At 35.9% G+C, this 27,841-nt stretch overlaps 2 protein-coding genes across 5 annotated transcripts in view; one reads left to right on the top strand and one right to left on the bottom strand.

The window, feature by feature from the left end:
- Positions 1–1,047: 1,047 nt before the first annotated feature.
- On the bottom strand, positions 1,048–27,841 carry LOC125253516 (thy-1 membrane glycoprotein-like). 3 transcript variants are annotated; one of them, XM_048167521.1, is made up of 6 exons: positions 27,646–27,841; positions 27,186–27,422; positions 3,898–3,976; positions 2,740–2,794; positions 1,716–2,048; positions 1,048–1,629 (listed from the first exon to the last, which is right to left on the bottom strand). In XM_048167521.1, the coding sequence occupies exons 4-6, from the start codon at positions 2,783–2,785 to the stop codon at positions 1,526–1,528; spliced, it is 483 nt and encodes a 160-aa protein (XP_048023478.1). In that variant the 5' UTR covers positions 2,786–2,794; positions 3,898–3,976; positions 27,186–27,422; positions 27,646–27,841; the 3' UTR covers positions 1,048–1,525. The 3 variants fall into 3 exon arrangements, with proteins under 3 accessions (XP_048023478.1, XP_048023479.1, XP_048023477.1); XM_048167522.1 differs by lacking the exons at positions 27,186–27,422; positions 27,646–27,841 and adding an exon at positions 2,913–3,039 and having other exon boundaries at positions 3,898–4,036; XM_048167520.1 differs by lacking the exons at positions 27,186–27,422; positions 27,646–27,841 and having other exon boundaries at positions 3,898–4,036.
- The window catches only part of nectin1a (nectin cell adhesion molecule 1a), a 38,770-nt gene continuing 17,331 nt past the window's right edge, over positions 6,403–27,841 (top strand). The window contains exons 1-2 of one of the 2 annotated variants that reach the window (XM_048167476.1): positions 6,403–7,448; positions 27,090–27,461. In XM_048167476.1, coding sequence (XP_048023433.1) covers positions 7,400–7,448; positions 27,090–27,461 — 421 coding nt within the window. In that variant the 5' untranslated portion in view covers positions 6,403–7,399. The remainder of the gene's footprint in view (positions 7,449–27,089; positions 27,462–27,841) is intronic. The other variant, XM_048167477.1, reaches the window with a different exon arrangement.

The raw sequence follows: 27,841 nt of genomic DNA, 5'->3' as shown, positions 1-27,841 counted from the left end.
TGAAGCAAGGCCAGGGCAGTAACAGCAGTGATAGATTTTATTAAAGATACATTTTCTTAAGATGACATTGATAGCATCTAAAAACAAACTGAATAAATGAAAATGATACCTTATTTAAAGTTTTAAGCTATGTAACAAGTGAACTGAGAGGAAAATGTGCTGGGAAAACCATAATTTAGCCAAAAAAATGTGGGATTTATGTGCAGTACAGTCCAAAAGTTTGGAACCACTAAGATTTTTAATGTTTTTAAAAGAAGTTTCGTCTGCTCACCAAGGCTACATTTATTTAATTAAAAATACAGTAAAAAACAGTAATATTGTGAAATATTATTACAATTTAAAATAACTGTGTTCTATTTAAATATATTTGACAAAGTAATTTATTCCTGTGATGCAAAGCTGAATTTTCAGCATCGTTACTCCAGTCTTCAGTGTCACATGATCCTTCAGAAATCATTCTAATATGCTGATTTGCTGCTCAATAAACATTTATGATTATTTTCAATGTTGAAAACAGTTGTGTACTTTTTTTTTCAGGATTCCTTGATGAATAGAAAGTTCAAAAGAACAGCATTTATCTGAAATACAAAGCTTCTGTAGCATTATACACTACCGTTCAAAAGTTTGGGGTCAGTAAGAATTTTAATTTTAATTGTTTTGAAAAGAAATTAAAGAAATGAATACTTTTATTCAGCAAGGATGCATTAAATCAATCAAAAGTGGCAGTAAAGACATTTATAATGTTACAAAAGATTAGATTTCAGATAAACACTGTTCTTTTGAACTTTCTATTCATCAAATAATCCTGAAAAAAAAATATTGTACACAAATATTTTGTACAATTGTACACATTAAATGTTTCTTGAGCAGCAGATCAGCATATTAGAATGATTTCTGAAGGATCATGTGACACTGAAGACTAGAGTAATGATGCTGAAAATTCAGCTTTGCATCACAGGAATAAATTACTTTGTGAAATATATTCAAATAGAAAACAGTTATTTTAAATTGTAATAATATTTCACAATATTACTGTTTTTTACTGTATTTTTAATTAAATAAATGTAGCCTTGGTGAGCAGACGAAACTTCTTTTAGTGGTTCCAAACTTTTGGACTGTACTGTATTTATCTGCACACTAATTAACACAAACTGTGTATTGTGCATTTTATTGAAAGCATTGATGGCACTATCATTGTAACATTAACTTTTTTTACTTTTCTAAGGAGCAGAAAAATTGCTCAACAATGTTGGCACCCCTTAATATTCAAGAACCCTAAAAATACTTATTGCATACAGGACATGTCTTCTTCACTTGTGCTTTGGCTAGACACGTAAAAAGGCATAAAGTAAATAAATACCCTCATAAAGGCAGCAACCGGTACTTCACAGTAAAGGCAGAGCATGTAGATTGAAAAGCATTTTTAAAAATACTGAAATTTGCTGCAAAATCTACATAAATACTTTATTTAGAGTCTGGAAATGCATTTGCACATCCTGTAGCTGACCAGCAGAGAATCCTGTTCTTAAAAGGCTTCCGATAGATGTATGATGCACAGAGGAATCAGGAGACTGAGCCAAGGATAACCCAGCAGAAACACACTGATGGCAGAGCAGGGCTGGATGCTATCTAGAAGGCAAAGACAAGTTCAGGTTTAGGCAGAGAAAATATTCATTCTAGATTTATGTAGTAGAAATTTATCTCTGCTTTTGTACCTAATTCAACAAACAGAGTCTTCTGGATCTTGGTTACTTTACAAATGAACGTTGTATTCTCAGTGATGGAGAAGCTCATAATGGTCAGCCTGAATCCGTATGGTTCGAGCTCTGTCACAAATGTGTTGTGCCTGAACTTGGGTTCAGGCATGATTCCAGAGATGTTTGTGTTTATGATGGTCTCTTTTTGGCCTTTGGACATGGAGAACTCATAGTCTGTGTGGTAGTTGGGTTTGGGCTCCAGAAGGCAGTCCACTCTGAGGTCTTTATCTTCCTCTTGGCATACTGTAATTACACTCTCCTCATCCTGACACAACACTGGGCTCATCAGAACTGGAAATGAGAAATCACATTATTTAGATATTTACCATATATGCATGATGCTTTGTGAAAAAAAAAATTGTAAATGAGTTCAGCAGTACATTTATTTAAACAAATAGTTATCCCATAATATCCTGGATGCTGTTTTCCATTTAACAAAATTGAGTCTGTAAACCTATATCTGAAAAACCTGAAAGTTTTATTAAAAAGTTTTTTTGTTTTTTTTTGTTTTTAAAGAGTGTATATATATATATATATATATATATATATATATATATATATTCTTTTGTGAAGAAAGAAAAATAGAACAAGTCTGGCAAATGTTTTTGGTGATGAGCAAATTATTAGTTTAATTTAAAGTTAAAGAAATTAGAGCAGTTATATATAAAACGTTAAAATATAAGAATAAGCTGTTATATTTTAAAGGGATAAAATAAAAAAGGGATGAAATTTCTGTCATCATCAAGAAAATATTTGGAAGAATGTCAGTAATAGGAAAAATAAATAATATGGTAGTCAATGGAGGGCGAGATCTGCTTGGTTTCTGACATTCTTCCAAATATTTTTCTTTGTGTTCATCACAACAAAAAAACATACAGGTTTGGAAAAACTTGAGGGTGAGTAAATGATGACAGAATTTTCATTTTTGGGTGAACTATCCCTTTAATGGTTAAATGGTTCAACATCTTCATAATCTTCTTACCTCCCAGAAGAAGAATCCACCCAAACATATTGTTAAATGTGTTCATTACAAAGTTCTAGGTAGAAAAGAGGAGATGAGAGTCAAAACACTGTTACATATCCCAGAATCAAAACATTTGAACATATATATTAGATTATATAACATTTATATACTGCTGTTACATAAATAAATACATTATAGAGCTTGTGTTTTCCAAGAGCATGTGGAGGTCTAAATAACCTTCCTCTGAAAAGCAGTGATGATTAACGGTTAGCGCTTTGAGATAACCATCTGTTTTGGCCATTGAATCTAGCCTGAAATCTTGAAAAAGAAAAAGAAAGCACACTGTTAAACAAACCTGCATTTTAAAATGTTTATTCTTGTCAGTCATGTGGACAATCCATGAAACTGTGCTCTTCAGAGCACAACAATAGTACTCTAGCTCCACCTAACGGCCTTACACAGCACTTCACCCAACAACATAAAGCACTGCACTGCAGTGGAACGCAGCAACCCCTCCCATCTCTGACGCAATAATGCAATGTTTCAGAAAAAAACTTACAAAAACTATTTCAATGTCCATAAAAATATATTTACCTACAAAAAAGCAAAATACCCTGATGAGAATTATTAAGGCCTTTTGAGCCCGATCACACGAAATCTCGTGCAATGTATACGTATAATGTATAATTTATATATGTTATATATATAAAATATATTTTGGCGTGCATATGATACGCAGTTTTTCGCGTGCATATGATGCGCACTTTATGGCGTATTATACGCACGAACCCCACACCACTAATCCTACCCAAAACAACCGAGCGTGTTATATAGACGCCATAAAGTGCATATCATATGCATGCCAAAACTCATTTTGGTGTATATATTTTACGAGATTACACACGCGTGGTATTGATATGCATTCTCATGTGATCGTGTTGGCCTTTCACATCCTTAATGAGCCCAATGCCATTATTTAATGTAAAGTAAACAATACGATACAGCACAGTTTTGCATACACTTGTCTGACAGGATATAGGCCTACCTTATTTTTCATATCATAAAAACTAATCTCTCTGTAATCCTCAATCACAGGCCAAATTGTATTAGGAAATCCTGGGACATAATTATTTTGTTGTCTGAGCAAGCATGACATCATAGTTTCCAGACATTTACCTTTCAGAGACTTTATGGTCGTCCTGTTTTAATCCCAGTCTGTGATGCTTTGGCAGGTGACTCTTTCTGGTGCATAAAGCTGTGGAGGATGGAGGGAGTAGAAGGAGAGAGGATATGAGAGAGGAGAGAAGGATATGGTTTGTCTCCCCCTTTTGAAAGAACTAGAAAATGCTTTTTATACCAGTATTTTACCAAACGTTATGCAAAAATTCCCACAATTTTAAATGATTTAGTTGGACTTGAAATGTCTGCTAGGGAAATTCAAGTATAACATGTAACATTACAAAATGTTTCAGTTTTTGTTACACTACAATTCAGAAGTCTGAGGTCAGATTTTTATGTTCACCAAGGCTGGAATTATTTGATAAAAAATACAGTAAAAACAGTAATATTGCGAAATATTATTACAATTTAATTAAAGGTGCCCTAGAACTTCTTTTTAAAAGATGTAATATAAGTCTAAGGTGTCCCCTGAATGTGTCTGTGAAGTTTCAGCTCAAAATACCCCATAGATTTTTTTTAATTCATTTTTTTAACTGCCTGTTTTGGGGCATCATTAACTATGCACCGATATATAGGTTGCGGCCCCTTTAATTCTCGTGCTCCCCCTCCCCCGGAGCTCGCGCTTGCCTTGAACAGCATAAACACAGTTCACACAGCTAATATAACCCTCAAAATGGATCTTTACAAGATGTTCGTCATGCATGCTGCATGCATACATCTGATCATGTAAGTATGGTATTTATTTAGATGTTTACATTTGATTCTGAATGAGTTTGATAGTATGCTCCGTGGCTAAAGCTAACATTACACACTGTTGGAGAGATTTATAAAGAATGAAGTTGTGTTTATGAATTATACAGACTGCAAGTGTTTAAAAATGAAAATAGCGACAGCTCTTGTCTCCGTGAATACAGTAATAAATGATGGTAACTTTAACCACATTTAACAGTACATTAGCAACATGCTAAGGAAACATTTAGAAAGACAGTTTACAAATATCACTAAAAATATCATGTTATCATGGATCATGTCAGTTATTATTGCTCCATCTGCCATTTTTCGCTATTGTTCTTGCTTGCTTACCTAGTCTGATGATTCAGCTGTGCACAGATCCAGACGTTAATATCGACTGCCCTTGTCTAATGCCTTGAACATGAGCTGGCATATGCAAATATTGGGGGCGTACATATTAATGATCCCGACTGTTACGTAACAGTCGGTGTTATGTTGAGATTCGCCTGTTCTTCTGAGGTCTTTTAAACAAATGAGATTTATACAAGAAGGAGGAAACAATGGAGTTTGAAACTCACTGTATGTCATTCCCATGTACGGAACTCTTGTTATTCAACTATGCCAAGGTAAATTCAATTTTTAATTCTAGGGCACCTTTAACTTAATATATTTCAAATGATTTATTCCTGTGATGGCAAAGCTGAATTTTCAGCATCTTTATTCCAGTTTTCAGTGTCACACGAACCTTCATAAATCATTCTAATATGCTAATTTGATGCTCAGTAAACATTGTAATTATCAATGTTAGAAACAGTTGTCTTGCTTAATATTTTTGAGGAAACCATTATGCATTTTTTTTTTCAGGATTATCTTATGAATAGAAATTGTTGACCCCTGACAGCTGTCAATCATTTGGTCCTCTTGCAGTTATTTTCAGTAAACATTGTGGGTCTACCATACTGAACTATTTGTTTGTTGCTTTTTGCATTTAAATTAGAGGACAAATTAGCATGAAAAAGACCTTTATCATCATTTTCTAAGATGGATGCTGGTATATTCAGTTCCGCAAAGATTTCAGTCAATCAGAGGACGACTGAAGCACCTCAGACAAACGACAGGTGAATATCACACACGACAGTGTTTATTGTTGCTTTACTTTCCATGGGGATGGATGATTTTTTTCAAAGAGAGTGACAATAACATCTCCAGTGTTTCCTTAAGTGACAAGGTATGCTTTTTGAAAAGCACTGACAGCTCATTGCTGGAGTTGAGAATTAATTCCACTGCTTTATTTTGAATTGTTAATTTGCCTCAGCTGATAACAATGCTGGTGGATTGTAAGGAGGATGTTTTACATTTGAAAGGATTTCAAAATAAGCCATGACAACCTGCCCTTCACATCAAATGAAGAGATTAATTCAGCGGAACCTTACAAACGTTGCCTATTCATTTTTTTTGCTTGGAGTCCCTACAAATTAAGATGAAATGCCTATTTAATAACCAAAATTAGACACAATAACAGAAATGACAATAAATTATAATAGGAATAAAATATAATCTGATATTATCTCTACTATTGTACGCAACTTTTCACCATTGTTATAATGTCAAGCAAATTCGTTACAAGCGATAAACATCCATTTAAAAACTTGCATGAAATTAAATCCATAAACTTAACATTTCTCAATTTTATGATGTTTTTAGTTTCAATAAATTTCTTATTTCATCTGTAATTTTAAGAAACTTTAATTTTTTTGGTGTTTTTATTTAATTTTTGGTGTTATACGATTGCTGTGTTTTTGATAATGTAAAAATATATCTCATTATACATTATATTTGCACATAAAGATAGTTCTCGTTTTATATTGTTTGAGCATTGAACACTGCAGTGCAGTTCTGAAATGTTCATTAATGAACACCAGGGGGAGGTGTAGGACCATTTACCTTTAACGTGCGCCTGTACAATAAATCCCCTTTAAACGTGTATCCTAAAATACCTCACAAATCAGACGATATCACGTATTAAAGCTGACCAGTAATAGACCACACTGTTGAAACCGATGAACTCTTCACAAGTACCTACTTCGGTTTACTTTCTATACCTGCTGCACAATTGAACTCCGCCTGGAATTGTGATCCATTAATCGTAGCTATTGCTCTTAATCACCGGACGAATCAGACGAGAGCTGCGAGTTGAGCGCAACTTTGAATTCGGTGCTGGTCTGCGTCACTTGACGTTTCCTAAACATAGGCTACTTTAACTGCTACCAGGCTGTGCTAAGTAAAGTTCATACGGCTAGTTTCCGCGGAAGAGAGGATGCTTTCAGAGACTTTTGGCAAAGGCGCACTGACGATGATAACCACTCCAGGACGACAGAGCAACAACTGAACGAACAAAGCCCGTTCACTCCGTAGTCTAGGCAGCAACTGGACAGAGTTTATGTTGATACGGTCGCCCATTCTTCTTTAATCTGCGTGCTTCGCGCTTTAAGCTGATTTATGTTCGATCCGCTGCCCACGCGCGCAGTTCAAAGTGCGCCTTGATGCGTAATTGCTTTACAGAATCGAGTATTGAAGGTTCGGTCCAGCGCGTGGTGCCCATCCGAACTGCCTGACAAGTTCACATTAACAACTGGACATCTGAACACCTTCAGTTTTCCTCTCACAACTCAATAAATGGATAATTGTTCTCTTAGGGATTGTGCTCTCTCTTAATCTCGTACCGCGTCACTTGCTTTGAATTTATTTCATCTTTAACAAGACCGTGATGTTTTTGAATTTGGTTCTTCCACTGATGTCCATCCTTTTGATAAGAGGTAAGACAGACCACCTGTCTCATGCATGACTCTTTCTTCTTGATGTTCTTCAATGTCTTTCTGTCATAATTTGTCGATCACTTGTAGGCTATAGACATTCAACGATGTTGTTTTCAAGTCCAATAGCCTACTATTACGGACTATTTATGCAGAACCAGTTTTTATTATCATTATTAGTCTATTATTATTGACAGTAATAGCTAAGTAATAGGCTAATAGTAATAGCTTAGCTGAGTAATTCATTAAAACACGCATTAAATTACTATAATGTTCAATAATTGTTAATAATGGCCTAATGATGATGATAATAAATCATTAGAAACATCATCAACAACATTAATTTAGAAAATTTCTTTGTCTTTAACATTTAACTTAGGCATGTGGGTGCTATTCTTTAGAGACCCACTATAAAGAATCAGTTTGGTAAAAAGAAAAAGTGTGACTTGGTTAAAAAACTAAAAATATTGTTCAAATTGATAACCAGTCAGTCTTTAATATTGATCAGTATTGTTTTTTCTGACCAATATCAACTATTTTTATGTCTCATGATAACGGATACAGAATCCATTTTTAAGATCTGAGATCTATCCAAAATTAATATGAACACCATTGTTTCCTGTATATGCTATACTGTTGTTGTTTTCTGTGAATTGATGAAAAGTGAGCATATCAGAATAAATATTAGCCGCTATGTAATCTTTCATAGAGAAGAGCATAAAGATTCAAAGGGTTGAAGCGTAGCTCTTTAAAGTTCAGAAGTATTTCTCACCATGCAACTCTCTTTATTAACAGCTTTTAGAATTGAAATGTTATTATAATTCATGTTGTGGGGCAAAAGCTGAGCATGAACAGCCATAATTACATCCGTTCTGGCACTAAACATGCTCTGTTGTCAAGTCAAATCATGTCACTTTTATTTATATAGCACATTTCACAATGCAGATTGTTTCAAAGCAGCTTTACAGTGCTAATAGGAACATCATTTTGGCTGTACAGCAGCTCTAGAAGAAAATAGTGTCATTGTCCAGCTGAAGTAATTTCAGTATTGATTAATTTCCATTGTAAAATTCATTAGTTATTAATTTAGTTCATTTATCTGTCCATCTCAGTTCAGTTTGCATTAATCTGTTGTACTGAACTGGATTTACCAATGTATGTAGCAGCATCAGAATCACAGGTTGTGATGTAACAGCCAAGGTCTGCAGAGTCTGCTTTTTTTTTCTTCCTTTTTTCCCTTTTTTTTTTGTAAACAAACACATGAGCTGTCTGAGATTTCCTAGATGCTACACTTAAGAAACATCTGGTCAATTGTGATTGTTTTTTTTTTCATGAAAAAGAAGGCAATCCGATTGTGGTGGGGAATAAATCAACAGTTCAAGCGGTCACATGTGCAGTGTGCTGGATTTATCCGTGTATATAGTAGGATTTGTAGCATTATTTTCGATGCTGTTTGGACTCAGCTACGACACAATAAAACACATTGCTCACATGGTCTTGTTGATATTGTAAAAGTGTGTGGCTGGTGTGTTTGAGAGCTTAATCATGAGTTTATCATGCTTTGAATAACCATGTACGTTTGACTTTAGAAAGGACGGAGATTGATCTACAAAATGTTTAAATGCAGTTACAGCAAGTATTAAATCCCTATTCAAACACACCTGTGTAATCCGCTGCATTTAATGCCACAGCAGTAAGTTAACAAGTATTAATTCATAATTTGCTTTATGGGCGAGTCTCAATTTTTGTACACTTTTGTACCTTTTGAAACTTATTCAATTTCATGTCATCTTGATAGGTGATAGAGGCATAATTAAAAAGACAGCAGCATGTTTAGCAGCTGGTGAACTTAATTAGTATTAGCAAAAATCTCAGTTGGTTTCTATAATGATTTACAACATCAGAAATTCGACATGTGTGAATGTGGAGAGTAAAGATACTGTTGATTCAGCTTTGATTACTTGTCATTTTAGACTGTGCAGGCTTTTCCTTGTAACACTTGAGAAATCATTCTTCTGCTTGTCAATTAACATTATGTGCATCATAACTCACTTTCGTATGAAAAAATAATTGTAATATAAATGTGAAATGTCATGTAGAAAGTTCTGAGAACTTTTTGAATAACAAGTAGAGAAGTTGCAAATTTTTTAATCCATGTGAAATATGAATGCATTCCTCCATTTGCAGCTCTAATTAGAAGGAATTATTGAAGAACATTGTATGCGTGTGTGTGGACTGGTGTTAAGTGTTGTCTGGTCCTGCTGTGGCTGATCCTGACCCACTTTCCCCCCTTACTATGAGCGTTCCCTCTTTAACTGCCACTGAGCACGCTCCCACCATCTGTTATCCCTTGGCCCGTTGCCATGGCAATACTGGGAGTCTTTTCTAAACGGGCGATGCAGTAGTCAGTGGGTATTTGTAGTAAAGGGCTGTACTCTGGCAACAGGTCATTGTACTAAAACCACTGCATTGGCATAAGACATCTCAGTACATGTGACGCAGGCCTCTGATCTTGAGTAACGACGAGCTGTGATTAAGTTTAGGGACTAATCACTAAAACGATTCAACTGTATCAACCCACCAGCTGCAATTCAGTACCATGGGGTAAAATTCATCAGAAATGCATATCAAATAAATCTGGATTAAGAGTGTACTGTAGTGGTGGGGATTTTGATTGATCTCAGTGACTTTTGAATCCATTCACCAAAAAGATCTATTCAGATTTGTTCACTGATCCATTCAGGTCACCATGAGAAATTAGACTAAGTCTAAAGTGTTCCCTGAATGTGTCTGTGAAGTTTCAACTCAAAATACCCCGTAGATTTTTTTAAATTAATTTTTTTAACGGCCTATTTTGGGGCATCATTAACTATGCACCGATTCAGGGGGTGCTGGCCCTTTAAATCTCATGCTCCCTGCCCATCGAGCTCGCGACTCTATAATACAGTGCATTTACAAAGTTCACACAGCTAATATAACCCTCAAATGGATCTTTACGAGATGTTCGTCATGTATGCTGCATGCATGCTTCAGGTCATGTGAGTATAGTATTTATTTGGGTGTTTATATTTGATTCTGAACGAGTTTGATAGTACTCCGTGGCTAAAGGTAACATTACACACTGTTGGAGAGATCTATAAAGTATGAAGTTGTGTTTATGAATTATACAGACTGCAAGTGTTTAAAAATGAAAATAGCGACGGCTCTTGTCTCTGTGAATACAGTAAGAAATGATGGTAACTTTAACCACATTTAACAGTACATTAGCAACATGCTAACGAAACATTTAGAAACACAATTTACAAATATCACTAAAAATATCATGATATCATGGATCATGTCAGTTATTATTGTTCCATCTGCCATTTTTCACTGTTGTTATTGCTTGCTTACCTAGTCTGATGATTCAGCTGTGCACAGATCCAGACCTTACTGGCTGCCCTTGTCTAATGCCTTTCATAATGTTGGGAACATGGGCTGGCATATGCAAATATTGGGGGCATACACCCCGACTGTTACGTAACAGTCTGTATTATGTTGAGATTCGCCTGTTCTTCTGAGGTCTTTAAACAAATGAGATTTATATAAGAAGGAGGAAACAATGGAGTTTGAAACTCAGTGTATGTCTTTTCCATGTACTGAACTCTTGTTATTCAACTATGCCAAGGTAATTTCAATTTTTAATTCTAGGGCACCTTTAAAAAAAAAGGTAACTGCAACTTTTTATTTCACAATTCTGACTTTTTTCTCACAGTTGCGAGTTTACATCTCACAATCCTGTCTTCTTTCCTCAGAATTGCAAGATATAAACTCACAATTGCGAGAAATAACGTCAGATTTGCCAGATATAAACATGCAATTCGGACTTTTTTCCACAACTGCACGTTTATATCTCGCAATTCTGACTTCTTTTATCAGAATTGTGAGATATAAACTCGCAATTACGAGTTAAAAAGTCCAATTCTGAGGGGGAAAAAGACTGACATTTTTTCTCAGAATTGTGAGTTTATTTCTCACAATTGTGACTATTTCACGCAATTCTGACTTTATAACTTGCAATTGCGAGTTTATATCATGCAATTGTAAGAAAAAAAGTCAATTAATTTTAATTTAATTTTGTTAATTTTTGCTAATCATGTAATATTTAGATTTTATTTTATTTCAGCTTTATTTCAATGACCAAAAATAAATTATAATAGTTTAGTTAACAGTAGCAACACTGGGTCAACTGGCTGAAGAAAAAAGAAACCAATAATAGCCTATAATGTCCTTATGATATTTTAATTGTGTATGGGTTTGTGATGTTTGAGTTTTCATTTAGTTATTTCATGAACAAGAAACTCTGTTCATTTATTTGATCATGAATGAGATGTTCCAGTTCTTTCAGTTTGTTCATGAACAAGATAGAGCTGCTTTGAATCTCATTCAGACTCAGACCTGCTCAGGCCTGCTTAGTGAATGACGTATTTGTTCAGTAGATCATATCACCAATGATATAGAAATTGCATTCCACATGTTTTAACTAAGAGAGTCAAAAAATGAGTCCATTCATATGAGCGAATGAAAATGATTTGTTCATGAACTAAACAGGACTAGTCTACTGTTCTGTCACCATATTATTGTCTTATTTTTAAACATTTCTATTTTCCAGTTGTATCATGTTCTAATCATTATGTTCTCTTGTCCTTCTTTAATTTCACAAGGCTAAGCATGATGACTGCAGTTACCTGAATAAGAAAAATAGATCAATGATACAGACACCCAGACAGATGTGGAAGGAGCAAATAAGACTTTAAAAGATGTGTTTTATTCAGCCCCTGTATAAGCAACACCAATCTCATCTCATCTGGCTGTCTGCAGGTCTGAACTGATTGAGTGTACACAAATCCAACATTTCTTCTTGAGAAACCCATCTGAAAGAGAGATATCAAACTCAAGTGTGGTAGAGCAGTGTCATTGCATGTAATGGTAGGTCCGCTGGTGAAAGTTGATAACCCTGCCTGATGGTATTATTCAAAGAGAGGGCTCTCATGGCTTACTGGCACATCACATTAAGTATGATAGCTTGCTTAAGGCAGCATACTGCTGTAGTGCTCAGCTCTGGTTATCTTCATCCAGTACTAGAATCAAAGCTGAAGTATGTAATATCCGCACCACTAAAGTCACCAAACAGAATTGCAAGAATAATGACCAACAAATCTGGACAGTATTGTCATTGGACAGTCCTGCCTCCAAACTCACACCATTGGATGAGCACAGAGCCAAAGTGGGCAATCAGCCTACTGTAGCAAATTAGCTCAAAATAAATATGATAATTAATCATAACTAGTTATAATTAATTATAAATATTTGGATCAGTTAATAAAATTAACTTGTAATGTAGTAAAATTAATGTTACAATCAATTAACCTGTTTGGCCAATGAACACTTTGTTTATTAATTCTAAGAAATGTTCATTTCCAGGTTATGGGAAATAACAATCTTATTGTACAGTACTAATCAGAGCATGTAGTCAGGACGGGCATAATTAGGGACTCCAGTATATGAGCATGAAACACGGACAACTTCACGTGTGACATGAACAAGACTTTATTAACTAGACTAAACATGCATACAGTTTACCAAGGGAAAGAGAGAGCTGAAGCAGAATACAGGAAAGCAAGTTACAGCATTGTTTGAAATTCAGCAGATCAACAGCCTTGAGCAAACCATCAGTTTAGTTCTAACATGCCCTTCTTTAAAAGGGTTAAGGATACTTAGTGTATCAAATAATGAGACTAAGTTTGATGCATGTCTCGCCCATTTGAATTAAAACTGTCCTGATGCAATTTGTGGAGGCTCCTGTTGATATTTGCTGATATTGTCTTGATGAAAGAAAACCAGTTGGATTCAGAGGATCTTTGGTGAATGGAAGGTCTAGGCCGGAGACAAGCTTGGGGTTCCTTAGAAGCTTCTAGCACAGCATCATCTTTTTCAGTAAAAGAGAAGGGGAAGGGGCTGTGATCTTGTGATCAGTGAATATAAGGGGTGAAGATGTCACACCCTCTTGAGGTGTCTGAGCCAATAAGGAGTTGTTCCCTCGGAGTGAACTTTTTTACGAGTCTTTGTTCTCTAGCAAGAAATTAGCATTAGACATTGGATTGGATGTTTAAGAGAAGAACCTTCTAGATTCTTATAATACTAATGTGTCACAGAGTTAGCAACATATAAATTACCAAATAGGAAACGAAGTCCATCGATACCAAACATGCTACCCATGTGATTTTAGTTAACCATAAATTTGCAACTCTGATACATTAAAGGTGCCCTAGAATTAAATATTGAATTTACCTTGGCATAGTTGAATAACAAGAGTACAGTACATGGAACTCAGTTTCAAACTCCATTGTTTCCTCCTTCTTGTGTAAATCTAATTTGTGTAAAAGACCTCCGGAAAACAGGCGAATCTCAACATAACACCGACTGTTACGTAACAGTCGGGATCATTAATATGTACGCCCCCAATATTTGCATATTCCAGCTCATGTTCAAAGCATTAGACAAAGGCAGAACATCTGGATGTGCACAGCTGAATCATCAGACTAGGTAAGCAAGCAAGAACAATAGCGAAAAATGGCAGATGGAGCAATAATAACTGACATGATCCATGATTACATGATATTTTTAGTAATATTTGTAAATTGTCTTTTTTAATGTTTCGTTAGCATGTTGCTAATGTACTGTTAAATGTGGTTAAAATTACCATCGTTTTTACTGTATTCACGGAGACAAGAGTCGTCACTATTTTCATTATTAAACACTTGCAGTCTGTATAATTCATAAACACAACTTCATTCTTTATAAATCTCTCCAACAGTGTAGCATTAGCCGTTAGCCACGGAGCACTATCAAACTCATTCAGAATCAAATGTAAACATCCAAATAAATACCATACTTACGCGATTAGACATGCTGCATGACGAACACTTTGTAAAGATCCATTTTGAGGGTTATATTAGCTGTGTAAACTGTGTTTATGCTGTTCAAGGCAAGCGCGAGCTCCGGGGGCGGGGGAGCACGAGAATTAAAGGGGCCACAACCTATATATCGGTGCATAGTTAATGATGCCCCAAAATAGGCAGTTAAAAAAATGAATTAAAAAAATCTATGGGGTATTTTGAGCTGAAACTTCACAGACACATTCAGGGGACACCTTAGACTTATATTACATCTTTTAAAAAGACGTTCTAGGGCACCTTTAATACCAAAATAGTTCAAAAGAGACAATTAATACATAGAATAAACCCTATAAAAGGAAACTCATGAGAGGGGAAAATTGGATACACATTTATACATTTCTCATGTGGTTATATAGAATATATAAGATTAAGAGGGTTTATTTGTCCTTCTCAGAAAGAATGAAGTCAGAGTCATTATCTTCTCTGCACATTCCTGACAGCAATAAAACAGGAACAGAACACCTATTCTGTCTGTGTGTTGCAGTTGTGGGGGATGGAATTAACATGACTTGTGAGGGAGAGTTTCTGGATTATTCATTAAATAAAATGAATAATTGTGTGTCTGGTCCAGATGCTGCACTATGAATAGCTTAACTATTGTTGTCTCTACATATCAAGCTGGATTAGAGAAATTATTTTAAGATTAAAATCAAAATATGAATCCATTTCCTTGTTTTGTTTACTAGCATCAAGTGGATATTTATTTGAAAATTTAATTTGCTTAATATGACAGTATATTTTCAAACAAAAGGATGCAAGTAGCCTTTGTGTATGTAAACAAGTGATCATTACAGAATTTCTAATTAAAACTTTCCATTGATGGCTGCATCTGTATCATGTCGAGTCTGAGGAGACAACATGGCTTGTCTTCAAACACAATGAATTCATTTCTTTTTGAAAATTAGAAACCGAATCAAATGTTGTTTTTCTGCTGTTACAATGGCTTGTTGGCATATTAAAGCGATTCGCAGCGCTTTTGCAGATATCACCAGCTTTGCCTGTCTGCTTTTAGATTAACAGCCTAGTGCTTAGAGATAGAGCAAATTGTGATGAGTATCATGATGGACAGCTCTCAGGGAAAACAGCAGTGCAGTGATGCTTTTGTGTTTCTGATGGCACTGTTAAAAATAAGCTAGTTGGTACATTCACAAGACATTAGGCAGCACAAGCTTGCTATTTCAGTCTTCATCACAGATTTGGCTTGAAGTTTTTGTTGAGTGAAGAAGAATGTAAAAACCTATGGCTTCTCTTCCTCTATCTCTGCTTGGTTTTAAGTCGTTGCTTTCTGTATGTACTTCATTAATGACAGACCTGTGAGATGGTGAGCGTGATTCTAATGAAGGGGAAAATTAAAGAACAGAATTAATTTCACTCTCCTAAAAACCTATGATAACTGTCCTGCTGAACTAGTGAAATGTAGAAGCATGTATTATAATCATAAATCTTCTTGAACATTTCTATGGAAATAGATAGGGCTTGGCTTTAAAGATAAAAGGGGACCTGAGATATGCTTGCTTAAAGGATTAGTTCACTTTAAAATGAAAATTAGCCCAAGCTTTATTCACCCTCAAGCCATCCTAGATGTATATGACTTTCTTCTTTCTGATGAACACAATCTGAGTTATATTAATAAATATCCTGACACATCCAAGCTTTATAATGGCAGTGAACGGGACCAATGAGTATGAAGCTCAAGAAAGTACATCCATCCATCATAAACGTACTCCACACGGCTCCAGGGGGTTAATAAAGGCCTTCTGAAGTGAAGTGATGCATTTGTGTAAGAAAAATATCCATATTTAACAAGTTATAAAGTAAAATATGTAGCTTCCGCCAAGTGTTATTCAACTTATGAAGAAGTTTGTTTTTTTTGTAAGTTGAATATGGAAGGTGATCTGGCAGAAACTAGATATTTTACTTTATAACTTGTTAAATATGGATATTTTTCTTACACAAATGCATCACTTCGCTTTGTTAACCCCCCGGAGCCATGTGGAATATGGATGCACTTTGTTGAGCTTCATACTCATTGGTCCAGTTCACTGCCATTATAAAGCTTGGATGCATTAATATGACTCTGATTGTGTTCATCAGAAAGAAGAAAGTCATATACACTAGTCATATACTAGGATGGCTTGAGGGTGAGTTAGGGCTGGACGATATGGCCAAAATTTATATCACAATATAATTCTTAATTTCGGTCGATACGATATAATTCCGATATCGATATGAACTATATAATAGCCTCAGAAAAACTGCCAAGAATGGCCACAATGGATGTCTGTACCTACAAACGTCTGAAAAATGAATTTGCCAAATCTATGAAATCTCTTCCTATAAAACTATATAATATTTTAGAGATAAAAACAGTACAAATAAATTTATGTTCAGCTTTTATTTGTATTTAGCCTTCATACAAACATAAAAATAAACATAAGACTCACTCACTTTAGTAATATTAATATCTTTAACATTAAACTATAACGTAGGCTGATTTTATTATTCTTAAAGGGTCATGAAACCCCAAAACACTTTTTTTGAGATGTAAACAGATATGTATAGGCTGCACATCATTGAAAACACTAAAGGTACTCAATGTTATTCATAAGTGAAAAATAGTTATTTTTGCATTTTTCATAGCAATTTCTGTCTTCCTGTTTGAAAAGTCCGAGCAACGTCACAAAATCTGACTTAATCGTGTACTTTCGGCCCAAGTATGGGCATGGTCGAACATGCTGACGTAGACCGTTTCGAGCAGGTTTCGAGCGAATCTCGACATATATATTCATGACATAAAGCTCATTTAATCCAATCACTGCGCATCTACCAGCACAAATGGAAAATATGTTCGCATGAGATCGCATTACAGCGGAGAATTCAAATGTCACAAAAGTGCTGTTCATTCACCTCTGCCTGCTCTAGCTGCGTTCAAATACGCAAGCCGCAGGCTGTTTCCCTCAGCACAGCACGTGTGTTGTTTGTATTTTGCTCGCGATGCGGTCAGAACAGGAGTTTGAATACGAACACATGAAAAATACGATTGTTTTTATGATATACAGGCAGAGCGCGCATATGCTCGGTTTCAGCGCGGAGCTCCTCGATGAGTTTAATAACACTAGCCACGTGACACAGAGCTCATACAGAATAAAGTATCCGTGTTTAAAGTTTTTATTTCACACATTCTCCTGCACCAAACATTAACCAGCACGGTGTAGTTATGCACACATATTTTCATCAAGTTGTGGAAGCTTGTTCCGTCGCATTTACATCAGGTGTACTCATTTTGTAAAACTTGCCGCGTTCGCGTTTGATCTTAGCGTACAACTGCTGAGCACTGGCTGGTGGCTGCATGTCTCTGTGGTGTACGTCATCACGCAAATAGCCAATCGCGTTCTGCTCTTTCTAACGGCTGCGCCTCAAGTCAGTGATGCTGTAATGTATATATCGAAATACCGGAAATGTGTTTAAAAATCATATCACCGTTATCGAAAAAAATTATATCGCGATATATATTGATATTGAATTATTGTCCAGCCCTAGGGTGAGTAAATCTTTGGATAATTTTCATTTTAAAGTGAACTAATCCTGTTGCTTCTGAATTTAACCCAAGTAGTGACTTGCATTTTTTAGTCATGTAAGGGTGGAACTAGAAACTAAATGTTTGATCACTTGCCATCAGGAAGTAAAATTATTTGAAGAGGCTGAGTAACTCATCATGGCTTTATTGCAAAAATGACTAAATCAGCCCCTTTTATTTTATTTTAATTTAGTTTGCAGTGTTTCTGGTGTTAAAACTGTAGTGTTGCAAACAATTCTCTCTCTGCACAAATTGTGTAGAGAAGACCCTTTTGCTCATTTATTTACAGTCATGTGATGTGTGTGGTGAACTTTTTGGTAATTAGACATTGTGTGGACTTTTGTAGTTCAGAAGTGAGTTTGTTGCATGTAATTAAGTTAAGTTTAAGTTTGAGCAAACATTGTTAATTCTGCTCATAAAATGATTGGAGATGTTCACAGTCTTCTGCATAGGAAGGTGTTGGATACACTGTAGCTCTCATTCCTCAAAGCCTTTAATCAGCTCAGAGACCAGAGCTCATCAGTCCACCGGCAGAGTGGGAGGAAATAAGGTCATATGTATGTGGCATTTACGACCCTAGAGCAGCCATGTTTGATCGACAGGTATGCTTTAGGATGTGTAACATATTTTATTGCGCTCATAATGTTGTGCAAAAATCTACTTGCATTATAAAACAATTATGTAAGATTTTAAATTTAATCAGTGATCTATTTCATCCTATCTTCACCCATTTCAGAGTAAAAAAAAAATGGAATATAGCACACTTTTATGGTGCTTCTGCATCCTTTCAAATCTTGAAAGGTCATTAATTCCATTGTGATTGCGTGGAACAAGTGAATTGAAAATGGAAAACGGTGTTCATACAAGTTTGGAATGAGTAAATGATGACAATTTTGGGTGAACTAATCCTTTAATATTATAGGAGGCAAAGCTGTGGGACTCTGTTTGCTTTTTTATTATGCAACAAATGTCTGAACAAATTTCTGAGCTGACAGTGCATGCTGTGTGGAAATGTCTGTGTCTTTCCCTATTGACTCACGAATGCAGTGAAGAGATTGGACAGCTGAACAGCAGTTTGGACCGTGTTCTTGGTCCCCTTTGTTGACGGAGGGCTTTCGTTTCTTATTAGCCTTTGTGCTCAGTGTCATGACAGCTGACTTATGAGGCACAGTCCACTCCAGTGTGTCTGGTCATCATGTGCAGATGACAAATCCTGTTTTAGTTTCTGTCACAGGTTTAAGTCGTTGTGAAAAAAAGTTCTGTTTTCATCAACTTGAAATTTGGTACACTTAAAAATACAAAGGTATAAAGGTTCTTTTTTGGCTTTGATGGTTCTAGAAAGAACATCCATGGAACCTTTCCGTTGCATAAAAGGCTATTTATAGAGGAAAGATTTATGGAACCTAAATTTTAAGAGTGTACACTTTTATTGAAACTGGCTTCCGTGGTTCCTTTTTTGTGTTTTTGAATTGCAAAACTTTTGCATTCTCTCACAAAGATATTTGTGCTCTCGCAAGTTTTTGCATTCTCTCGCAAATAGAGATGGGCCGATACCACAATTTTGGCTTCGGTACGGTACCACAATCTAATACCAGTATATCGGTATTATATGGATACCATGCAGGGTCTAAATTTTGGCTTGAGTATTGTGCATAATTTTACTCATTCTCGCAGGTTTTGCGTTTACAAAGCGGTAAATTACCACAAATGTTTATTAGCAAATTAATCAACACAGATTATCACATCAAATCAGTAATTGGTTACCACTTGAACCCATAGTGTACTACAAGTGGTAACTAAATAAATTTTAGTTCATATTTCATGGTGTTTCAAAATAGCACAGTTGAGTACACTTACATGTTCTCAAGATTATCTTAAAGGTGCCCTAGAATCAAAAATTGAATTTACCTCGGCATAGTTGAATAACAAGTGTTCAGTACATGGAAAAGACATACATTGAGTTTCAAACACCATTGCTTCCTCCTTCTTATATAAATCTCATTTGTTTAAAAGACCTCCGAAGAACAGGCGAATCTCAACATAACACCGACTGTTACGTAACAGTCGGGATCATTAATATGTACGCCCCCAATATTTGCATATGCCAGCCCATGTTCAAGGCATTACACAAGGGAAGCCAGTATTAATGTCTGGATCTGTGCACAGCAGAATCATCAGACTAGGTAAGCAAGCAAGGACAATAGCGAAAAATGGCAGATGGAGCAATAATAACTGACATGATCCATGATTACATGATATTTTTAGTGATATTTGTAAATTATCTTTCTGAATGTTTCGTTAGCATGTTGCTAATGTACTGTTAAATGTGGTTAAACTTACCATTGTTTCTTACTGTATTCGCGGAGACAAGAGCCGTCGTTATTTTCATTTTTAAACACTTGCAGTCTGTATAATTCATAAACACAACTTCATTCTTTATAAATCTCTCCAACAGTGTAGCATTAGCCCGTTAGCCACAGAGCATATAGCCTCAAACTCATTCAGAATTAAATGTAAACATCCAAATAAATACTATACTCACAGGAATCGATGCATGCATGCAGCATGAATGACAAACATCTTGTAAAGATCCATTTGAGGGTTATATTAGCTGTGTGAACTTTATGCACTGTATAACTGCACTTATAGTCGAGAGCTCGGGAGGGCAGGGAGCGAGAGATTTAAAGGGGCCGTGCAGCCTGAATCGGTGCATAGTTAATGATGCCCCAAAATAGGCAGTTAAAAAAAAAAAATAATAAAAAAAAATCTATGGGGTATTTTGAGCTGAAAGTTCACAGACACATTCAGGGACACCTTAGACTTATATTACATCTTTTAAAAAGACGTTCTATGGCACCTTTAAGAAGTACTAAAGAAGAATCTTTAGTATATGAAGTACAAAATTAGTGCACGAAAATAGAGCACTTTAGGTACAGCGTGCAACATTCTTGTGCGCGTTTCGGACAACTGACGGAAATCACTTGCCCATGTCTTGGGAGCTCTTTGAGAGATGGTTTCTTTGCACTTATACAACAAACAACACACATACAAGCTGCCTGTATAGAGCATGCTCATTCCGAATTGAGTTTTACCTTAAACGGTCAAATACACACAAAATTGTCAAAAAATGTCCGTCTTAGTGAGTATTCACATAAACGAAGTCAGTTATGTCTGTGAATTTAAAAAGTTTAATAGTATCATCGCATGTGTCGTAGCCTATTATCGAATCTGTGAAGCCAAAAACACATGCTGCTGTCTGTCACTAAATAACATTTGTAACTTTAAATTAATCGTATGGATTTACCTATTTAATGTATTAACAGTGACTATTCAGTGTTATTTTACATTTCATTACTTTATTAAATTTTTTAACTAGCATCTCTTTACCTGAATACTACTGTTAGAACTACCTAAACTTAAGTACAAATGAAGAGTTTGGTTCCAAAACGCAAAAAAATTGAGTTTCCTCCAAAATCAGTATTGTATCTGGTCGGTATTGAAAAGTAATTTATTAATTGTGCGCAAAATGCGATATCCGTCGTGTTATTCTGTCATGTTTTCTCCCTTTCTTCCCAAAACTCAACAAATGCCAGTCTCCTTTATGCAGAATGCAATATATCCGCTCTCAACCAATCACAGCACTCCATTCAACTCACTGTAAACATTGAAGACTTTTTTAAAAAAAGCCGTTTTTAATACCAATGTACTCGGCAAATGTGTTTATTTAACAGATACTCTTTAATCGGTAATGACAAATAATTTATAACATTAATAAGATGACTCATTGAATTCATTTTGGGAGCGACGGCTGAATGTATTTTTAGTAAAATGTCTGTATATAAGATAAATATTGGCAAAGTTTAGACTCTGTCATATATGTGAATCAACTTATTTTGTTGTGTATTTTCAATTTGATTGATGGATTTATTGCATTTTGGGGAAAAAATTATACGTTTTTATAGTAATAACCTTTTTAAAATCAAAACATAGATTTGAATTTTTAATGTTTTTATAACCAAAAGATGCTATGTGAAAGTCTGAAACAGAAAATAGTGGTTTTCATCTTGCCACTTTCTTGGTAAAGAAAATGCCTTTTTACTCAAATTAATCAAAATGGAGTTATTGCGTTTTGGAACCAAACTCTTCAAATATTATGAGATCTAAACATCATTGGTTCAAACGCATGCTGAAGCTTTCATGTTATCTTAACGATATGATCTTATGTAACATACGTGCGTTGATATAAATGTCAAAATTTGATTGTTTGAATGACGCACTGACCTGTCAATCTCGTCTTGTAAGTCAGGGTGAGCAAGTGACAGGTGCTTGACAAGGTTTGATGGTTCTTCATCATTTTTATAAGCAAAGTAATTCCAAATTATGCATCTACTGCTCTCTTTATTAATTAGTTTTGGGTGTGTTGAGTGAGATTCAACTGCTTTATCCATTTTATTCCTCTATGTTGTCACATTTGCCGGTTTCGCGTCAGTTTGGGTAGCACACTGCCACCTAGCGGTGAACTTCGGAACAGCAGCATATACTGAAATGAGCAAAATCATAGTATCGTACTGTTTGAAATAAAATATATACCGGTATTTTTCCAGTACCGGTATATCGCACACTCGCAAACATATTTGCGTTCTCACAAGCTTTTGCATTCTCTCGTAAAGATATTTGCGTTCTCTCGCAAAACCTGTTGTGAGTTCGGAAAAACACTTTTGCATTCTCTTGCAAAACTTTTGCATTGTTTTGTATAGATATTTGCGTTCTCGCAAACTTTTGCGTTCTCTTGCAAAGACATTTGCGTGCACTCGCAAACTTTTGCGTTCTGTCGCAAAGCCTGTTGTGAGTTCGGACAAACACTTCCTGTTTAATTTTACTCTTGCAGTGGTTCAGACAGATCTGTATGTTAACAGTGGAGCAGATAATAAAGTTTTATTTTGAACTTAGACTCAAGTATAAAGAAATATTAGAACGCAAAAGTTTTGCAAGAGAATGCAAAAGTTTGCAAGCGCATGCAAATGTCTTTGCGATACAACGCAAAAGTTTATGAGAGAACGCAAATATGTTTGTGAGAGAACGTAAAAGTTTTGTGAGGGAACGCAAATATCTCTGCGAGAAAATGCAAATATCTTTGCGAGAGAATGCAAAAGTTTTGTGAATGAACGCAAAGTTTCTCAGGGGAATGCAAATGTTTTGCGAGAGAACACAAAAGCTTTGAAAAATCTTTTTTCCTTCTATCCTAAATTTTTTTCACCACCATGTCCCTTTAGGGGTTCCGTACATTTCTACTGTGGAACACAAACAGAAAAAATTTGAGGAATGTTACAAAGAGGGAGGACTGGAGCTTTCAGGCCAAAGCATCATAAATGATGAATCATATAAATTATACGCTATATTATAGTCTCCTGAAGCCAATATTTATATGAACAATAAAGACCAAATCCAAAATGAACCTTTTCACTGATTCAGTTGATTCAGTTTACAAAAATGAAATGATTTGAATGATTTGTTTGTGTATCTGACTGATCTGGTTCTTGACTTTGACTCACAGATTCAGCCTGATTGCACATGCACCACACATTGGTTCTCTTTTCATCTGTTCCCGAATATAATCTGCAAATATGGCCATATTGCCCCAAACATGACTAATGGATATCAAAAATTTTAAATGATTTCCAGGGTAAATATTTATCTGTTAATGACAAAGGGTGTGTGGATGGCTTAGCTGGATGCCACTAGCTTCAGTGGCATCTCTCTTTGTTGGTATCCATAATGCAGGTTAATGCAGCATCATGCACTGCATTGGTCTGATGTCCCTATCATGCGTTTTGAAGCGATGCTAAACTTCAATATCCTGAGTGCTGTAATCTGCTGCTGTCGCTAACCTCCTCTAACCTGTCGTCCAGCCTACCATTCAGCAGGGCTTTGCTGTGTTTGTGCAGCCAGGCTCTCATGAGCAGCCCTAAAGCCTGGGAACGCCAGTCTGCTCCCCCGCTGTCTACTCTAATCCAGGAGCGACTTTCTGCCTGCCACTGACTCACATTTTTTTTCATCGTTGTTGTTGTTGTTAAAGCTTACCCTGTCTATAGTGACCAAGGACTTAAGCATTTAACATTATTAAATTTGTGTCCTGGAATTATTTTTTTGAAAGATATATCTGATTTTGCAAAATCATTTCAGTAATGTCCCATTTTTTTCATAGATTTTTTTTTTCTAGGTGCTTTGTTTGTACCATGATAATCACAGTTTGGCTGGATTCATATGAACTGGCTATGTGTTTCCTACATGCTTATTTTTCATTTATTTAATTAATTTTTAATTATTTATTTTGTCTCTTTTTAAAGAAAATCTTTTTATTATTTTTAAATTATTTTTATCATTTATGTTTCATATTTTGTTTACGTTTAATAGGCTCCATTCTCTTTCTATATGAACAATTAACCATATTGTCTGTTTTAGCCTTTAATATTAACCACAAATTAATGCTTTACCCACTCAAAAAGTAGCATGTGTTTTGAATCCCCCCCTCTTTTTGTCATCACTTAAAACATGCAAATACCACAACTGACATATCTGAACCTCCCTGCAACAGAAAGGACTAGAATTTTCCAAAAAAGAGAGGAAAAAATGTTGTTCATGGTTATGTAAGAGACTTTACCTCAATAATGTGCAGCCTTATATTGGAGAGAGATTGTCTCCTGTTTTTAAGTGGTTTAACACTAGGAATCCTCTGGCTATGTAGAGGCTTGGGATTGGAGTATCACGCACATGTCCCGCAGGTAAACACAAGCTGTGTTCACAGACACCTTTTGGCCAGGGCGGGTGAAGTACCTCTCTATAGCCATGGTTCTTAAACCCTCCTATTTTTAGACAACTAGATTTAAGCCCAGTCTCAGTCGCAAGAAGCTGCTGCACCTTATTTACGCCCTACAGGCCCACGGTAAAGAGACTTGCCACCAACTTTCAGTTCTCTCCCTTTCCTTACTCTTTGTCATCCACATACTATAATATTGATGGATAGAGAAGTCTTTTTAAGCCAATAAACTGAATGTACCCATTAGGGAAGTTACTAATTGCCCTAGCTTTGAAAGCATATTAGGACACATATTTACAGTATTTCTCAGGACTGAGTAAGCAATGTCTGTTGTCTACTCTACTGGTGTTTTGTGCTTTTTTTCATTGTGGTTTTTAATGTTGTAATGACTTGAAGGGTTAAATTAGAGAATGAAAGTGAAGTGTATTAAAGTGGGGTCTTATGCTTCCCAAGACTGCATTTAATTGATCAAAAATGCAATAAAAACAGAAATATTGTGAAATAGTATTACAATTTAAAATAACTTTTGTATTTTAATATATTTTAAAATGTAATCTATTCCTGTTATGGCAAAGCTGAATTTTTAGCATCATTACTGCAGTCTTCAGTATCACAGTATTCATTCAGAAATCATTGTAATATGTTGATTTGCTGCTTAAGAAAAGCTCAATTCCAATTCTCATTTCAGTTGTGAATGTCACAAAACCCTTGGCATAGCCAATAAATACCAAGTTCTGTCGTGAAACTCTAGATGGCACAGGCTGATGGGTCCGCAACCAGCTGACAATCACATCGTTAAAGGATTAGTCCACTTTCAAATGAAAATTTCCTGATAATTTACTCACCCCCATGTCATCCAAGATGTCCATATCCTTCTTTCTTCAGTCGAAAAGAAATTAAGGTTCTTGATGAAAACATTCCAGGATTATTCTCCTTATAATGGACTTCAATTGGCCCCAAATGGTTGAAGGTCAAAATTTCAGTTTCAGTGCAGCTTCAAAAGGCTTTAAACGATACCAGACGAGGAATTTTCTAGTGAAACAATCGGTCATTTTCTAAAAGAAATAAAAAATTATATACATTTTAACCATAGACGCTCGTCTTGAACTAGCTCTCTTCTTCTTCTTCTTCTCTATTAGAATTCCGGCAGTGTAGACACTGCTAAGTGTATTACTGCAACACTGAACAAGCTGATTGGTTCCTGTTGCATCTGTAGCAAATGAGCTTGCTGATCAACATTTAAATAGTTGGTCAATGTTTGTTTAGCAGTTTATAACGTGCTTGCAGAGTTCCTCTTCTCCACCTTCCCCAGCTCCACATCTGCTATGGGTCATTTCTTGTATGCTATTGTGCAGCAGCAGCATGTCTTACATGCTCACAGCAGCATTTCTATGTATTGGCAAGGTACTTGCTCTGCAGCAGCAGCAAAAATCAACAGCACCAGCAGAGTATTAGATCTATTCCGCCAAGACCATGCTAAACTCCATGCTAAACATTTTGAGTTTACTCGCTTCATTCACTCATGAAATTCACTTCACAACAGACGTGAATTCGCGTCATGAGAGGGGCTCTCCCTCTCCTTTAAATATGTGTCCTAGACTCTTCCACTTCTTTCTGCACACTTCCTCTGAATAAATACAACTCCGCAGCAGGAAAGTAGTTGTAAAATACGGCGAATAAGCTCAATTTGCCAGCTTTAGCTAGCTTGTAGTCTCAATATGTATATATATATATATATATATATATATATATATATAGCTCAAATTGAGTAAAGACCTTTTTTACAACTTACCAGATTGTCCGACCTCCTCACTCACTTTCTTCCAAACAAGATCCTTTTTATTCCTTTTTCTATAAAAGTATGAAGATGTATCGTACAGCGACAATGATTTTGTCCTCCATTGTTGTTTCGGATTTCTGCCTCCGCTCGCTACGTTGTAATCACGTCACTACTAGAGCAAGCTCCTGATTGGTTAACGCGGCGCGAATTTTCGCCAAAGTTCAGATCAAACGCTCGAAACGCTCAATTCGTGCTGCAGGATGTCTATTCGCGTCTTTGCATTGACATCACTCACACTTAACACTTCATTCGCGTCTGGTGTGAACGCACCATTAGAGTTGTCATGATAGAAATGTTTATGAAAACTACGTTTAAATAATGTTTTTGGTGTTGTTGTTTTTAATTTGGTCTTTACTGTACATATTCATCCACGTATGGTGACTAATGAAACTGTTAATCTTTCCATTCCCAGGTGTTCATGGTCAAATGGTCCAGATGGATAGCAGTATTTCAGGATTTGTGGGCTCACAGGTAGAGCTACGCTGTCAGTTTGTCAATAGCAACCCACCTGTAAAAATCTCCCAGGTCACCTGGCAGAAGCTGGTCAATGGCACTAAGCAGAACGTGGCCATTGCCAATCCAACCCTGGGCGTGTCGGTGCTGAACCCCTTTAAAGAGCGTGTGCGCTTCAAGAATCCCGCCATCCGCCAGCGCACACCTTCCCTGGAGGACACCACCGTAGTCTTCAACAAACTAAAACTGTCGGATGAATCCACCTACATCTGCGAGTACACAACCTTCCCAGCTGGCAACAGGGAGAACATGGTTAATCTCACTGTTTATGGTATGTAATGCTGCTATCCTCCTAATACCAACTGTACAGCAATCTTTCCCAACAAATACCACAAACACTGTTTTATTTTTTGTGACTGTATTATGCATTTAAAAATATGACACCAAATGAGATTTAAAAGCTAAACAATTTCAGTAGGCAGGTAAAGACTGACAAATTTTTGTGTGAACTATACCTTTGACACCAAGTGTAGCGTGTCTGGACCGGTCACTCTCACATTCACACAAGGACCACACGACCACTTGTTGAGATTCAGCACTGTAATTCTGTAATTAAGAGAAATAATCAGTGGAGCAACGGGGCGACAACTTCTCCCACTCTGGTATACTGGAGCATACAGAATATTTTTCGTGGAGAAGCGAAAAGCACAT

The sequence above is a fragment of the Megalobrama amblycephala genome, linkage group LG18 (genome assembly GCF_018812025.1).
Source record: "Megalobrama amblycephala isolate DHTTF-2021 linkage group LG18, ASM1881202v1, whole genome shotgun sequence".
In the NCBI taxonomy this organism is placed as follows: Eukaryota; Metazoa; Chordata; class Actinopteri; order Cypriniformes; family Xenocyprididae; genus Megalobrama; species Megalobrama amblycephala.
This window is presented reverse-complemented; position numbering and strand designations above follow the sequence as displayed.

Coding starts and splice junctions, on each gene's coding strand:
- LOC125253516 (XM_048167521.1), bottom strand. CDS start 2,785: ATGAACACATTTAACAATATGTTTGGGTGGATTCTTCTTCTGGGAG. Junction 2,049..2,739: donor GTGGATTCTTCTTCTGGGAG/GTAAGAAGATTA, acceptor TCTCATTTCCAG/TTCTGATGAGCCCAGTGTTG. Junction 1,630..1,715: donor GACTCTGTTTGTTGAATTAG/GTACAAAAGCAG, acceptor TTTGCCTTCTAG/ATAGCATCCAGCCCTGCTCT.